General features: G+C 52.0%; 1 protein-coding gene across 1 annotated transcript; it reads left to right on the top strand.

Annotated features, from left to right (window-relative positions):
* Nucleotides 1–355: 355 nt before the first annotated feature.
* On the top strand, nucleotides 356–11,927 carry MLEC (malectin). The gene is made up of 5 exons (XM_065851391.2): nucleotides 356–668; nucleotides 3,965–4,143; nucleotides 5,462–5,638; nucleotides 5,785–5,842; nucleotides 6,231–11,927. The coding sequence occupies exons 1-5, from the start codon at nucleotides 473–475 to the stop codon at nucleotides 6,458–6,460; spliced, it is 840 nt and encodes a 279-aa protein (XP_065707463.1). The 5' UTR covers nucleotides 356–472; the 3' UTR covers nucleotides 6,461–11,927.
* The last annotated feature ends 1,290 nt before the right edge of the window (nucleotides 11,928–13,217 follow it).

The raw sequence follows: 13,217 nt of genomic DNA, 5'->3' as shown, positions 1-13,217 counted from the left end.
GCGTCCAGCGCTGAGGGGAGCTCGCCGGCCTGCGGCCCCGCTCCAAAGATGTCGCTGGGAAGCCTGGTTCCTCCCCGCCGTTCCTCCCCGGGGGACCCGGTTCTGCCCTCGCTCCCCTTCCCGAGCGGGCGGTACCGGCCCTGGGCACTCCCGGCTCGCAGGGACCGACTCCCCGTTCCGCTTCGGGCCGGCCCGCTCCGCTCCCGCCGGACACGCCTCCCGCCGCAGCTCGCCGCCGTCCCCTCGCCTCTCAACCAAACCTGCTCGCCCGCTCCCTTCGCCCATTGGTCCGGCATGTTATGAATATGCAGATGCAGGCCAGCGGTCGCCTAATGGCAGGCGGGCAGAGAATTAATATTCGCGTTGCGGGGCACGGATTGGTCTACGCGCGTCCCGCCCCAGCAGCGGGGTAGGCTGCCCCCTGGCGGCGGCAGGAAGGGGCGGGCGGCGGGAGCGGCGCCGGGAGCCCGAGATGGTGGGCGCCGGGGCGCGCGGGGCGCCGCTGCTGCCGCCCTTGGTGCTGCTGCTGCTGCCGCCGCTGCTGCGGGGCGCGGCGGGCGGGCTCGCCGACAGCGTCGTCTGGGCCGTCAATGCGGGCGGCGATGCCCATGTGGACGTGAACGGCATCCACTTCCGCAAGGACCCGCTCGAGGGCCGCGTGGGCCGAGGTGAGGGCGGGGGGGACGCGGTGCCGCGCGGGCAGCCGGCGGGGGTGGGCGGTGGGGCCGCGCTCAGCTCCGCCGGGGGCGGCCAGGCCCGGCCGTGTCAGCGGGAGTCCGGGACCCGCGTCCCACCGCTGCCGTCCCCCCGGCCGCGCCGCGGAGGGTCGGTGGGTCTCCCCGCAGAGCCGCGGTGGCCCGGGCAGGTCCCCGGGCGGGGACTGCTCTCCCTCAGCCGCCCGGGCCCGGTCTGGCGGAGGGGGCGGCCGGGGGGCAGTGGAGGCCCGCAGGGAGCTCCGGCCCGGCCTCCCAGCGGCACTTGTCACCCGCCGGGCCCGCGGCCACCCGGTGCTCCCCCCAGGCCCGGCCCGGGACTGCACCCCCACCGGCGGGATGAGCCTTGCGGGCTCCCGGCGTTCCCGGCCTGGGGCTGCGGATTGTGTAACGCCGGAGGGGAAGCCGCTCCTCGCGGGCCGGAGTGGAATTTCGGCTGGAAAGGCGAAGGGAGCGCTCCGGCTGCCAAACCGGCCGCATGCAGCCGCCTGGCTCCTCTTGTTCCATTTTCCAGTGGAACACCCCAGTTTCCACGGCGAGATCTGCCAGTTTGAAGCCCAGCCTGCAGCGCTCCAAGTGAGAACGTGCTTCGCCTGCTCTGCGCAGCTGGGCTGCCTGCGGTGCGGGGTGATGCCCTCTCCCCACGGGGAACATCGCTGGCTGGGATGGAGCCGGTGCTGGGATGGAGCTGGCTGGTCTGTGCCACTGAGCAGCTGAGCTCCGGTCCTGGCAGGGTGTTCCAGAGCAGGGCAGGGACAGAAGCAGAAGTAGAGGCAGATGGGATATGTTCAGCTGCTCTAACTACTGAATCAGTAAAAGCTTCTGTTTACCGGTGAGGTGGGATGGAGAACTGCTATATTGGGTTACCTTTTCCTGCTTCCCCTGAAACTGCACGGGTTGCATGAATTTTGCCTTTTTCTGATAACTGGTGCACCAAAGCTTAGTTAATTCACAAATATGTTGAAAATTTAGCTGTGCTGAGCTGCTTCTGCTGTCAGGTGAGTAGTGGAGCACTGGTAAGATAAGCTATCTGCTGACTTTCAGGTCTAACCTTCACCGTTTCCATGTTGGATGGTGAGAACTGCCCTGTGTCATACAACTGAGACTGCCGTTGCTCACACGACACAAACACCATCCCAAGCAGTGAGCCCTTTGGGCACAATGCATACAGGGCAGGTCACGTTTAGATATTCGTACAGTTTGTCAGGTGTTTGTCACCCTGTGAAAGCTGGTGAGCCAGTCACAAGACATGCCCTGATTGCTGTGGGTCAGCTTCCCTCTCACTTGTGTGCCTTGAAGGAGAATGTACTTGTGGACTTGAGCAGTTTATTTTTGAGTTGAGGAGAAAAAAAGGGTCTTTTTCAAGCACACTGACATGTTCTTCTTTTGGGGAATGCCTGTGGTGTCTCCTCTGAACAGCAGGCTGTTACAGCCATCCTGCTTCAGCCAGCAGTGCCAGGCACAGCAGAGACTTTACCCCTTTGAGCTCTCAGCTGCTGTTCCCTCAATGGCTTTTTATTGCACCATTGTTGGGTTTACTCTGGGCTCCTCTCTGTGTTGATAGGCATGTAATGGCTACAGCAGAAATATGTGGCTGACAGGGAGGAAACGACCTGGGGATAGTGTTACTGGGCTGTACTGCCTCTGGGCAAATTAAGACCTTTTCTTCTTTTAAAGGCTCAGTTCAAACGCTGTGCCCTAAAGGACAAAATGTGCTGATGGCAATTACAGAATAGCCAGGTTCTGAACAGAGTTGAGTTGCATCTTAATGTGTACTGCTCCTCTTGGTGAGCTGCCTCAGCACTGTGAAATCAAGCTCACTTCCAGAGCTCTGTCAACAGACCTCAGATACACAGATGACAGGTCTTCCTCTCCAGTTACTGTCCTGGCTATTAAAGGACTTTCTTCCTGTGCAGGCTTTCCTCTAAAAGGAGTTGACTTCTCTGGAGTCCTTGGTTTGCTGTCACTGCAATCTGTAGCTGACCAGGAATACCCATGTGGGAGGACAGGTTAAACTTTTCACCCTCTGTATTTCTGGTGATTTAGAGTCTTCAGCCTTTGCGCCCAGGTTTCAGTGGTAAAGAGAAGCAGAAGATGGCCTGAGCAGCTGTGTGTGAAACAGGAGACTAAGAACTGGCATTAATTTCCTCTTGCTCGTTTGCATTGGCTCCACCTTTGGCAGCATGCGCCGGGTTAGTAGTTCTTGCTTTGTCTTGGCCAGCGTAATGTCTGTTCCCATGGAAATGGGGGTGGAAGTGGCAAGTGTCAGCAGAGAACTTAGTCTGGATCAGCTTCTGCTGACCCATGTACCAGTGGGCAGGTGGTATCCACAGTTTTCCCTCCTGCCCCTGCTTTGCTGGGTTATTACTTGATCTGAGCTCCCGAGGCATACATCAGTTTGCATTTGTACAGTAACCCTGACACAATAAAATGTCAAGTTGGTTAAGATCTGTGCTCTAGAGGTGCTGAAATAATGACAGAGAAGAGGCAAACTTTAGGACTTCTCTTATTTTCTCAGGTATTGTCCAGTTTGGGAATGTTTGGGCCCTTCTCAGGGGCCTTTTCAGATGCCTGCAGGCAGCACCTTGTTTCAGCTGAGTGGCTGTGAGAACAGCAGTTGATGGAGCTGCTGGTGCTCTTGAAACCCTCGTGTATCTTTCTTGCTTCCTACTTCCTGTCTTCAAGCCAGCGGGTATTGCGTGGCTGTGGTGAGAAGAAAGAGTTTTGTGAGATGTCTGATGCTTTTCACCCATCTGCCATTCCCCAGGTTTTCACTTGAGGAGGATGAGTCTCTATAACCTGGTGTCATTGACTGCTAAATTCAAATATGTTGAATAAATGAGTTGAATCAGGCCTACCTGACTGCTTTGTTTTTGTACTCAGAGTTTGTAATTTGAAAATGTTGTAAAAATATTCTGGGTGTTTTTCCTCTTTGAAGCAGGAGTCAATGGCCAAGTCCTTTACCACTGTTTGTGAAACAGACTCTTCTTTCTGAAATGGTGCGAGTGAGTTTACTGTATCTTAGACTGCAGCAAGCCCAGGCTTGTTTTACCCAGGTTCTGGGGCTTTGGCTACTTGTGCTTCTGCTCCAGTGGTGCCTCTTCCTGGTTGGAGCAAGGAGGGGAGACAGGTCTGACAAGAGGGCTTAAGTGCCACTTAGGGAGTTAAATGCTTCAGGAGTAAATAAAGTGTCTCTTCTATGTGCCTCAGAAATTAACCCTTCCTCTCACTGTTTTGTGCTTGCATCCCAGCTTCTGACTACGGGATGAAGCTGCCAATCTTGCGGTCCAACGCGGAAGATCAGATTCTGTACCAGACAGAGCGTTACAACGAGGAAACCTTTGGCTACGAAGTTCCCATCAAAGAGGAGGGTGACTACGTGCTGGTGTTGAAGTTTGCAGAGGTCTATTTTGCACAGTCTCAACAGAAGGTAAACAACAGCTCCTTGCCTGTGTCTGTGATGCAAGTTCCTGGCTAAGGCTGCATGTCCAGGCTGCCTCTGCTGCTCTGTGTGCTGGAGAAAGGAGTGAAGTAAGGCACTAATTGGGTAACTTCATTCCTGGAGCTCTCATGAGCTCTCTTCCACATTCCAGACACACGGTTTGCCTGGAAAATTGCATTACAGAGTATTCAAACAAACATGCGCAACTAAACGTAACTAGCACTAGAGTTTTATGATCTGTTTAGGCTGTGCTGGCTTTGAGAAGAAGTGGTTTTGCCTTTTTCCTGAACGCTTGTTCCTGACCTGAACATGCCTATCAGAGAAGTGATTTGGGTTAAATAACCTACTCAAAACAATTTTTACAAATGTAATAAGACTTGATACTGGTTCAAACTGATCCCAAAAGCCAGAGTTAATTTCTATCCTCTTTATTGCTCTTTAGAGAAGAATAATCCTTGCTCACTTTTGAAATCCCTCATATATAGATGTGGAAGCAGGAGCACAAAGAACTCAAGGCCCTGTGATGAACTGGGGGAGAAGTGGTGTGTGTTTTAGTCTGACTTTCCCTTGGTTCCATCAACCCTGCTCCTTAAGCACTGTGCTGCATTCCTACCAGAGAAGTATTTCAGGGAACAGAACTGGTGGGGCTGCCTTACAGACTGGATGCAAAAAGCAGCCTCAGATTAAACTGAAGGGCTGAGGCACTTTGCTTCCTCTTCCTTCATGTGGTTCCGCTGGGATTCCCCAGGTGCTGAGTGAAGTTTGAGTCATTACAGCCCTGAGGAGAACTTTCACTCTAAATTCACAGATGCGGTTAGCAGTTCAACATTTTATCTCCTTCAAACCCTGTGTGCTTCACCAGCTTGTTTCCTCTTCTCTGCTCTGCTGCAGGCCGTCGGTTAGACATGGCTTAACTCCCTCGGGTGTGGTGTGCCGCAGCCACCCCGAGGTAGCAGGAGCAGGTCCTCAGTAGCTGGAAAGAAAATTGTAAAAGAAAAGTATGAACAAACCAGAATAAAATTGTGCTGTCCTCGGTTCTGAACAGCAGACATAGGGGTTATTTAAAAGTTGAAAGCAGATTTTGAGGTATTTGAAAGCAATGTTAATTATTCAGTGTCTTTACCTGGCTGCTTTTGGGCTCTGAGTCCTTTCCAAGGGGATGCAGCGTGTGTGGTGGAACAGTGCTTGCTGCAATGCTTTCTGGTCCTGGGTGCATGACAAGCAGGGACTTTCCTGTTCTGTTCCCCTTTCAACCTTCGTGTGCCTGAATCCGTCGTGACACACTGTCATTTCTTCCGCCCTGAAGGTATTTGATGTTCGCTTGAATGGCCACGTGGTGGTGAAGGACTTGGACATTTTTGACAGAGTTGGCCACAGCACAGCTCATGATGAGATCATTCCCATGAGTATCAAAAAGGGGAAACTGAGTGTCCAGGGAGAGGTTTCCACGTTCACAGGAAAGCTCCACATTGAGTTTGTAAAGGTAGTAAACTTTGCTGGGCAGAGCCCTGATCTTCCTTTTCCTCTTTTTACCCAGCTGCGTGCTGGGGCGAGAGAGGTGACGGTAGGCGGGGGAGGATATTTCTTACCTCAGAGCTGCAGCACTGACTCCTAATTTGCTTTCTCTAGGGCTACTATGACAATCCAAAAATCTGTGCCCTGTACATCCTGCAAGGAACAGTGGAAGGTAAGCACAGTTTTTGAGACAGAAGGCTCTTCCCCCTTGGAGAGCAGCCTGTTGCTTCTCAGACCGTGAGATCATAGATAGTTCTTGCTGACCCACCTCTGCCGAAATTCCTTCTCTCTCAGCACTTTCCCACAGAGTGCAGTTGCAGAAAGAAATAGGTGTGTAGTGTCCTCCTACTCCTCAGAGTTCACAAAGCTGCGTTGTTTTTTTGACTAAGAAGCAGCAGTCTGTGAGGGAGGATGCTTGTGTTTCGTGGGGTGTTCTGGCCATGGTGTTGATGTGATGTCAGGTGTCCTGTTGCTGTTGTGCACACTGGATCGGGGAGCGGGGAATGGAGTGACTTGGGTGATTTTCCAGGTTACATCCTGCCTTTTGTCTTGTCTAACAGATGTTCCAAAGCTGCAGCCGCACCCGGGTCTGGAGAAAAAAGAAGATGAAGATGATGAAGATGAATATGACGATGGCTCCAGTGTTAAAAAACAGGCAAATAAGAACCGGGTTCAGTCAGGCCCGCGCACACCAAACCCCTATGCCTCGGACAACAGCAGCCTCATGTTTCCTATATTGGTGGCCTTTGGTGTCTTCATTCCTACCCTCTTCTGCCTCTGCCGATTGTGAGAGCAAGCCCCACAGAGCATCAGACAAGGGGCTGGGAGGGAAGGAGTTGGACCAAACACGGTTGCTTTCAATTTCTCCATATTGTTCATAATTTAAGGAAAAAAAAAAAAAAAGATTAAAAAAAAGAAAAGATGATTCATTTGGAATGAATAGCAGGTCCAGGTAAAAGGGAGCTTACCTTCCCCCTGCCAGCAAGCAGCGAGGCCCTCGCCTTCCCCTCGCACCATGTGCAGCCTCCGATCCTCCCTGGGGCATCCAAGAGTAAGCTGAGTCCTGGCTGTCTGTGTGTTGGGCTGTTGGAAGCTGATGCCAGCAGTCCTAGGCCATGTCCCACACTGAGAGAAAGCCCTGTGCTGCAAGATCGCTGCCTTTGCTGGGTGGAATATGGTTCCTTAAGCAGGGAAGCAGCTCTTAAACCAGGCCTGGGTACACTTTTTGTCCAGGAGCGTGGAAGCGTTGTGTGCCACTGGGTGACTAACGACTGGAGGATGGAGCCTGGCTCAGCGTCTCCGTGAATGCGTGCGACACAATGTATGGTACTTGCCTGCATAAAGATACCAAGACTCCAGCTAGCTGCTCAGCCTCTGTGGAGATGTTTCCCTCCTCAGAGTGCAAGCTCCGCCAGGAGCAGAGGGATTTATCTGGCCTGATTTGCTGCACCGGTTGGGAGAGACTTTCCTAGTTTGACAATTGTAATGTTAGATCCATTGCAGAGGGGTTCTGCCATAGCCTGTGAGAGGCTGACGTTGTTAGCGTCAGATCAGATGCACTTATTTTCTGTATTGATTATGGCTTTTGTTTCCTTTCATATCCTTTTCTTTTTGAAGGTTTAATTTTAAGCCCAGTTCTTGCTTTGCCTTTTCTAGCAAGTGACCTCTCCTTCGGAAGAATCTGAGAATTAGATGATCTAGGGAGGAAGTTCTGGACTTGTTCCTTGGCCATTGTAATGGTTTGCTCCCCTCCTATGCTGTAGGACAGAGAGGAGCAACCTCGCAGATGCTCCCGGTGAGTTCTTGTTCCCTGTCGCAGGGACCAGGCCTGCCTGCCAGCGGTGAGGAGTGCAGTGCAGCTGGTTGGTGTCTTCAGTTAGCAGGGCCTTTTGCATATCCAGGCACTGTGGTGAAGGGGCAGGTGTCCAACATTTCAGTGCTGTAGAGCAAGGTGATTTACTGGCCTCCAGAGATCTGGAAGTGAGCAGAACACTGGAGACAAGCTCACTTGCTTCCCCAGGGATATTTCTGCAAGAGGCTTCTGTTTCCACGTGGAGAGGCTGTGCTTGCCTGACAGAGGCTGAGTAGAGAAAACGTCAGCACTGCACCTGCTGATCCAGACCTGTGGGCCCCAAGGAGTTACCTTCCCCTGGTCCTGGCCTCTGACGTATTGAGTGTTTCTGGCTGGTGGGAGATGTTCTGTGTGCCAGAGCAGGATTTGGCCCAGGCATGGGTGGGTCCTTACAGGTCAGCTTTGGTCCTCGTGAGCTCTGGGCTCAGAGAACACTTTACCTCATGCTGTCGCTGTTCTCAGAAGTGCCCTCTCTTTACCCGGAGCAGCTGCACCGAGCCATGTCCTCCTTGCTGCTGCTCCTCCCTGACCCTGAGTTTTCCTAGAATTGTTATTGGGTTTGATCCCCTGCAGTGGCTCAGATTTTCTTTGAGTTGAGAAGGGCCAGCAGAATTCCCTAGTTTCTGGAAAGGAAAGCAGAGGAGCAGCCTTTCTGCTCTTGCAGGGCCCAAGCAGCTGAAGCCTTTGCTTCCTCCTAACCTTCAAGCAGTGATAGGAGCTGCCAGCTCACGAGCTCCAGAACAGGAGCTGGACGAGGTGTCAAAGCACCGCTCTGCGCAGCAGTGGCGCTGAACCTTGCCTTTCTGATCGCGTGCATCACTGCTATAGGCCTGACCCTAATTCTGTGTCTGTGAGCTAAAAAGCAAGCAGTAGGGCCTTAATTACTTTTTCTCCAATTGCACAATTGGTAACTTCCAGTTTGGGAGAAGTAAGAAGGTCCTTGCCACACTCGAAGGAGAAGACAGGCTTTAGAGAGAGCTGATCTTAAGAACAAAACTTAGGATGAAAAGACAGTAAGCTTTAAGTTGTCTGCTTCATCTTCTAGCTGCTGTTCAAATCCTAGTACTTATAAAGCTCTTATAAAATATGAGCTCTGTTTTGTTTGGTTCCTGCAGAGATTCTCCAGTGTTTGGGGGATTGCTTTAACTGGAACACAGAGACATTTAGATCTTTATCAGTTTTGAGAAGCATGAACTGTGCTGATTTGTTAAGCAAAGAACCTGGGCTTGCAAGCAAGCTTCTCTGTAAAGAGCTGTTCTCCTCCAGGCCTTTTAGGTTGCATTTTATTTGAGCATCCTTGGAGCAAAGAATCACTCAGCTTCTAGTGGCTCACCCAGTAATCTCTGCACCTTGCCTAGCATGAGAAAAGGGGTGTGTGTTTAGGTGCGCAAAAGTTGGAGACGAGGCTTCTAGGGTAGTTTATCCCTGCCTCTTCTGGCAGCCAGGGCGCCCGTGTGGTGCCACCATCTGCCCCTAAGGCCACGCTGTGCAAGGTGTGAGCTGTTGTGTTCCAGTTGCTCAGTTCAAATGAATTTGTCTTATTTGAATAAGAATAATGAGGAGGAATAGTTCATCCTTCATGGCTTGAATTTAGTTGTTTTGGTTCAGTTTTCATCCACGTTTTCACTACAAAGTTGGTGGCTGGCAGGTTCCTGACCCTGTTATGGTGCCATGAGCAGTTTTCGTTGTTGGTCCGTCCCCTCCTGACAGGTTACAGACAAGCCTGTTTGTGCTTTGTTGCCTCCAGCCAGCAGCAGATGAAACGTGTGTCCCTGCCCAGCAGCCTGGGGAGCTGGGTCAGAACAGACCCTGGCTCGATTCGTGAAGCAGTTGTGTAGAGAAGGGCGGATAAGGCAATTTTAATAAAGCTTCTAATTAATAAAGGGGAGATGACACCATCAATCATGTTTTGGGCCTGGATCCAGCCTCAGGGTAGTGGTTCCAAAGCCTGTTTTAATTACCCCTCATCAGCCCCTCCTTTTGTACCTTTAAGCCAGGCCACCCTCCCCTTCTCTGTGTGTGTGATTAAGTCAACAGCTCTGACTCTTTTGACTATCCCAGGTAGCAGTGAGCAGAGAGCCAAATGAATTCCCTTCTCTTTTTGGTGCCTTTGTCTCAGGCTTTGAATAAAAGTCTATTTGAAGAAGCTTTTTTTAATTTTTTTTTTTCTTTTTAAGAAGCTTCTGAGTTGTCTTTTCTTTTTCCCTAAGGGACAGGCATTCCCTGCCCTTGTGACCAGCTGGGGGCTGTCTCACTGTCCCTGGATGCCAGCTCCAGAGATCACAGGTGAAGCAGAGAAATGTGAGGGAGTATCTTTGGTACCAGCCCTTGAGGTCAATGGAAAAAAAGCCTAGCAGGGGATAGAGGAACTGGAAGAGCTCCTTCAGGTCTGGTCTCCCCGAGAAATCTCCTGAAGGCAGGATGGAGAACTTCCAGACAGTCTGGTGCCTGCGTGTCTGTGCGGTTCAGAGCTGAGTGAGTCATGGCTGGGTCCTGGTAGTTGTAAGGTGCTTGGAGCTTCTGGGTGCAGAGTGTGGCCTGGGGGGACCTGCCCCCCAGACTCACTCACCAATGGCTTGCTCTGCACTGTTTGAGTCTGAACAGGGAGCAGAGACCTTTGGTCTTTCTTTAAGCTGAAATGGGATTGCAACAGCCAGGGAAATGTCTTGGTATGGGAAGCCTGGGCTGAACAGACCTGTCTTTGATGGAAAACAGCAGGAGGAGGGAGAGGACCAGCAAAGCAGCTTAAGCCCTTGATGTGAGAGAGATTCTGAGCAGCTGCGAAGTACCAAGTGTGTCAGGCTCTGTTTGGTGCTCAAATGTGGGAGACATCTGTTTGCTTCTTGCACTTATGTGGCGGGAGGGAAATATCCTTGCTGAGGATCCAAGGGAAATGGGAGCTGGGCCAGCACTGAGCTAATTTACCTACTGGCACTTCTACATCTCCACAACAAATGCCAAAGTCTAATACAATTCAAGGATGCTTTTTTTAACGTCAGCCTGGTTTCACCAGTCTGTCTTCACCGGCTCATCCCGAATAGGCTCAGACAAGTATTCTCAGCGGCACAAAACACAGCACCAGGCTGGAGCTGTGAAGGCTCAGAGACGTGATTACATGAACAGGCCTCCTGTGCTTGCACCCCTGCGTCACACACTGCCCAGCGGGGCTGCAGCACGTGCCTTTCGCCTGCATCCAAATGGTTTTGTCCCTGGAGTACAGTAGCAACCGCATTGAAGTGGTGCTGGGCTGCACAGGAGAGCTGAAAGCAGGTCCATGTCTTCCGGGACTCTGGCTTGCTCAGAGTTTATTGCTGTATATTAAATACTATTTTTGGAGAATGGGGGGGAAGATGGGGGAGGGATGTGGCAGCACTGTCCCTGGGCTGATCAGTGGGACGCTACTGCAGGTTATTGATAGGTTTTGATTTTTTTTTTTTCCCAAAAAGTGCTTTATTAAAAAAAAATAAAATAATAATAATCAACAAAACAAAAGTGCTTCCCTCTCTCCTAGAAACAATGCTGGATGATTAGAAAATGTGAATAATCTTTTGCAAACATTGAAGATCTCTGCTAAAGTGTTCGTGTGGTGATGGAGATTTCAAGGCAAGGGGCAAAGTACGGCTTGAACCAGTTTAACTGGGGAGAGTGTGAATCGAGGAAATGTCTGGAAAGTTGCTGGCAAATAGCGGCTTGAATTTTTCATGGTTTCTACGGGGGCTCTGTGTGTTCAGGGCTGTCCTGCTTGAGAAGCGGCCGGGTTGGTGAAGCAGCCCTGCAGACCATGAGAGCAGAGGCAGGATTTGTGCTTTGTGCCGGGAAGCAGTAACCAGGACCGCGAGATGCTGGCCAGGTGACACGGTGTTTGCATCCTGTTGTTGTTGCAGCTTTTGGTGTTGGCAGATGGTCCCAGCGCTCCATAGTGCCCAGCTGTGTAGGTTGGGATGCGTGGAAGTGACCTGTGCTGTTGGTGTTAAGGATACATCACAAACTACTTGAAGCTGCAGGTCTAAGTTGTCTGTAAAGGCTAAACAGCGTGGGGAGGGATCTCCAGCTGTGCTTGTCACCAGTACAAAAGGTTTTTAAGGACGGTGTTTTTATTTTACTCTCTATTGCTTTGTGTTTTAACAACTTGCAGTGACATTTTTTTAGTTTGCTTTGCAGCAAGCTCGGGCCCTGGGTGAAAAGCACAGATGACTATTTCTGATTTCACTGGCTTTGCAGGGTCTAGTTTGAGGGAAAAGATGGGTGGAGGGGTGGGTTATTTTATTTTTGGTACATGGTAGCAGTTTTATTTTTTAATTTCCCCAGAACGTTTGGTTGAGGGAATGTTCTGAAATCTACTGTCTGGCAGTTTTAACCAGCAGTGTGTTAAAGGAAAATAAACAGAATTATATTGTCACTTGGATGAGGTGGTCCCTCTTTTCTAGTGGTGGGGGCGGAGGAGCCCCCTCTGCTTTACGGCTGGTGATGCGGGAAGCCGAGCCTGCCCGCAGTGCGGAGGGGACTGCGGGCAGCTGCCGACATGCAGTTTGACATCCCACCGCTGCTGCAGCCCAGAGCCGCTGCCTGCCTCATGTATTATGCTCTTGCCAGTTGTTTTAGGCAATTACGTGCAAGTTGAACAGTGCAACATCCTCTTAAAAGTGCTGATATGGACCCTGTTGCTTCCTGCTCAGATGGGGAACACCAGAGATGTAATCTACCTTCTGGGGTTTTGCAAGCTGCCCCGCTTTCAGCTTGAAACTGGGTCAGAGGCGGTCAGAAGGGGCTGTAGCTGGAGCAGAAAGTAGCACCTTCCTCCTCTGGGTGTTAGCTCTAGAGGGCCAAGGGACATTGGCCCTGTGCAGAGCAGCCACTGTTCCAGACAGCCTGGGTCTTCGGTCTGTCCTTCCTGGAGCACAGGATGGAGGGACCAAACCCGATGCAGTGAGGATTTGGGAGCGCTGGCGTGGGCAGGATTGTTTGACATAGCGTTTGGTTGGCAGTAGCAGGCGTGTGCTGCTTAGAAGCAGCAGCGAACATCACTAACCACTGCTCTAAGTCTCTTCCTGGCCGTTGAGCATGTTGGGTGTTGGCTGGAGTCTGAAGAGAGGCTGCAGATATTTCTTGCCCTGGTTCCGTGAAGGGCTGGAGGTGACTCTGATCAGCCAAGTGCCTACTGCAGGCTGCCCCATTTTTGGGAGGATATGCATCTTTTCCTCGGTGTGATGCTCCCGTGGGTCACTCCAGGTGGGATGTCCCTGATCCTCCCACCAGGCTCAGGACACTGGTCTGACATCTGCCGCTGTCCCTTTGTTGGCGGGCGGTGACAGTGGCCAGGCTGGCTGTCCCGGGGAGAGCCCTCGGGGCGCACCGTCCTGTCCCCGCTCCCCTGGGACTGGGGTGTCCCCAGGCCAGAGCAGCAGTGGGGTGTGCGCTCCATGTCATCCCCGTGCTGACAGCGCCTCCCGAGCAGCGCTTGTCACCGTTCCTCGGGAAGACCCGGGCTCTCCGAGGGACACCCGGTCTGTAATTACCCGCTGCGCTGCGGGATTCAGACCGAAATTTAATTAACCGCAGCCCCAGGTGTCCCCTGGGCAGCGAGGGGGGCTCCCCGGGGGTGCAGCAGGAGCGGGGCTGCTCGGGCGGGGGTGGTTTTGTTTCTTTTTTTTTGTTTCTTTCCTCAGGTAACTCCCTGCTCTCCCCCCGCTGCTGT

This window comes from Patagioenas fasciata, chromosome 17 (assembly GCF_037038585.1).
Source record: "Patagioenas fasciata isolate bPatFas1 chromosome 17, bPatFas1.hap1, whole genome shotgun sequence".
NCBI classification, from domain to species: Eukaryota; Metazoa; Chordata; class Aves; order Columbiformes; family Columbidae; genus Patagioenas; species Patagioenas fasciata.
The sequence above is the reverse complement of the archived record's forward strand: the minus strand, read 5'-3'. Positions and strand labels throughout refer to the sequence as shown.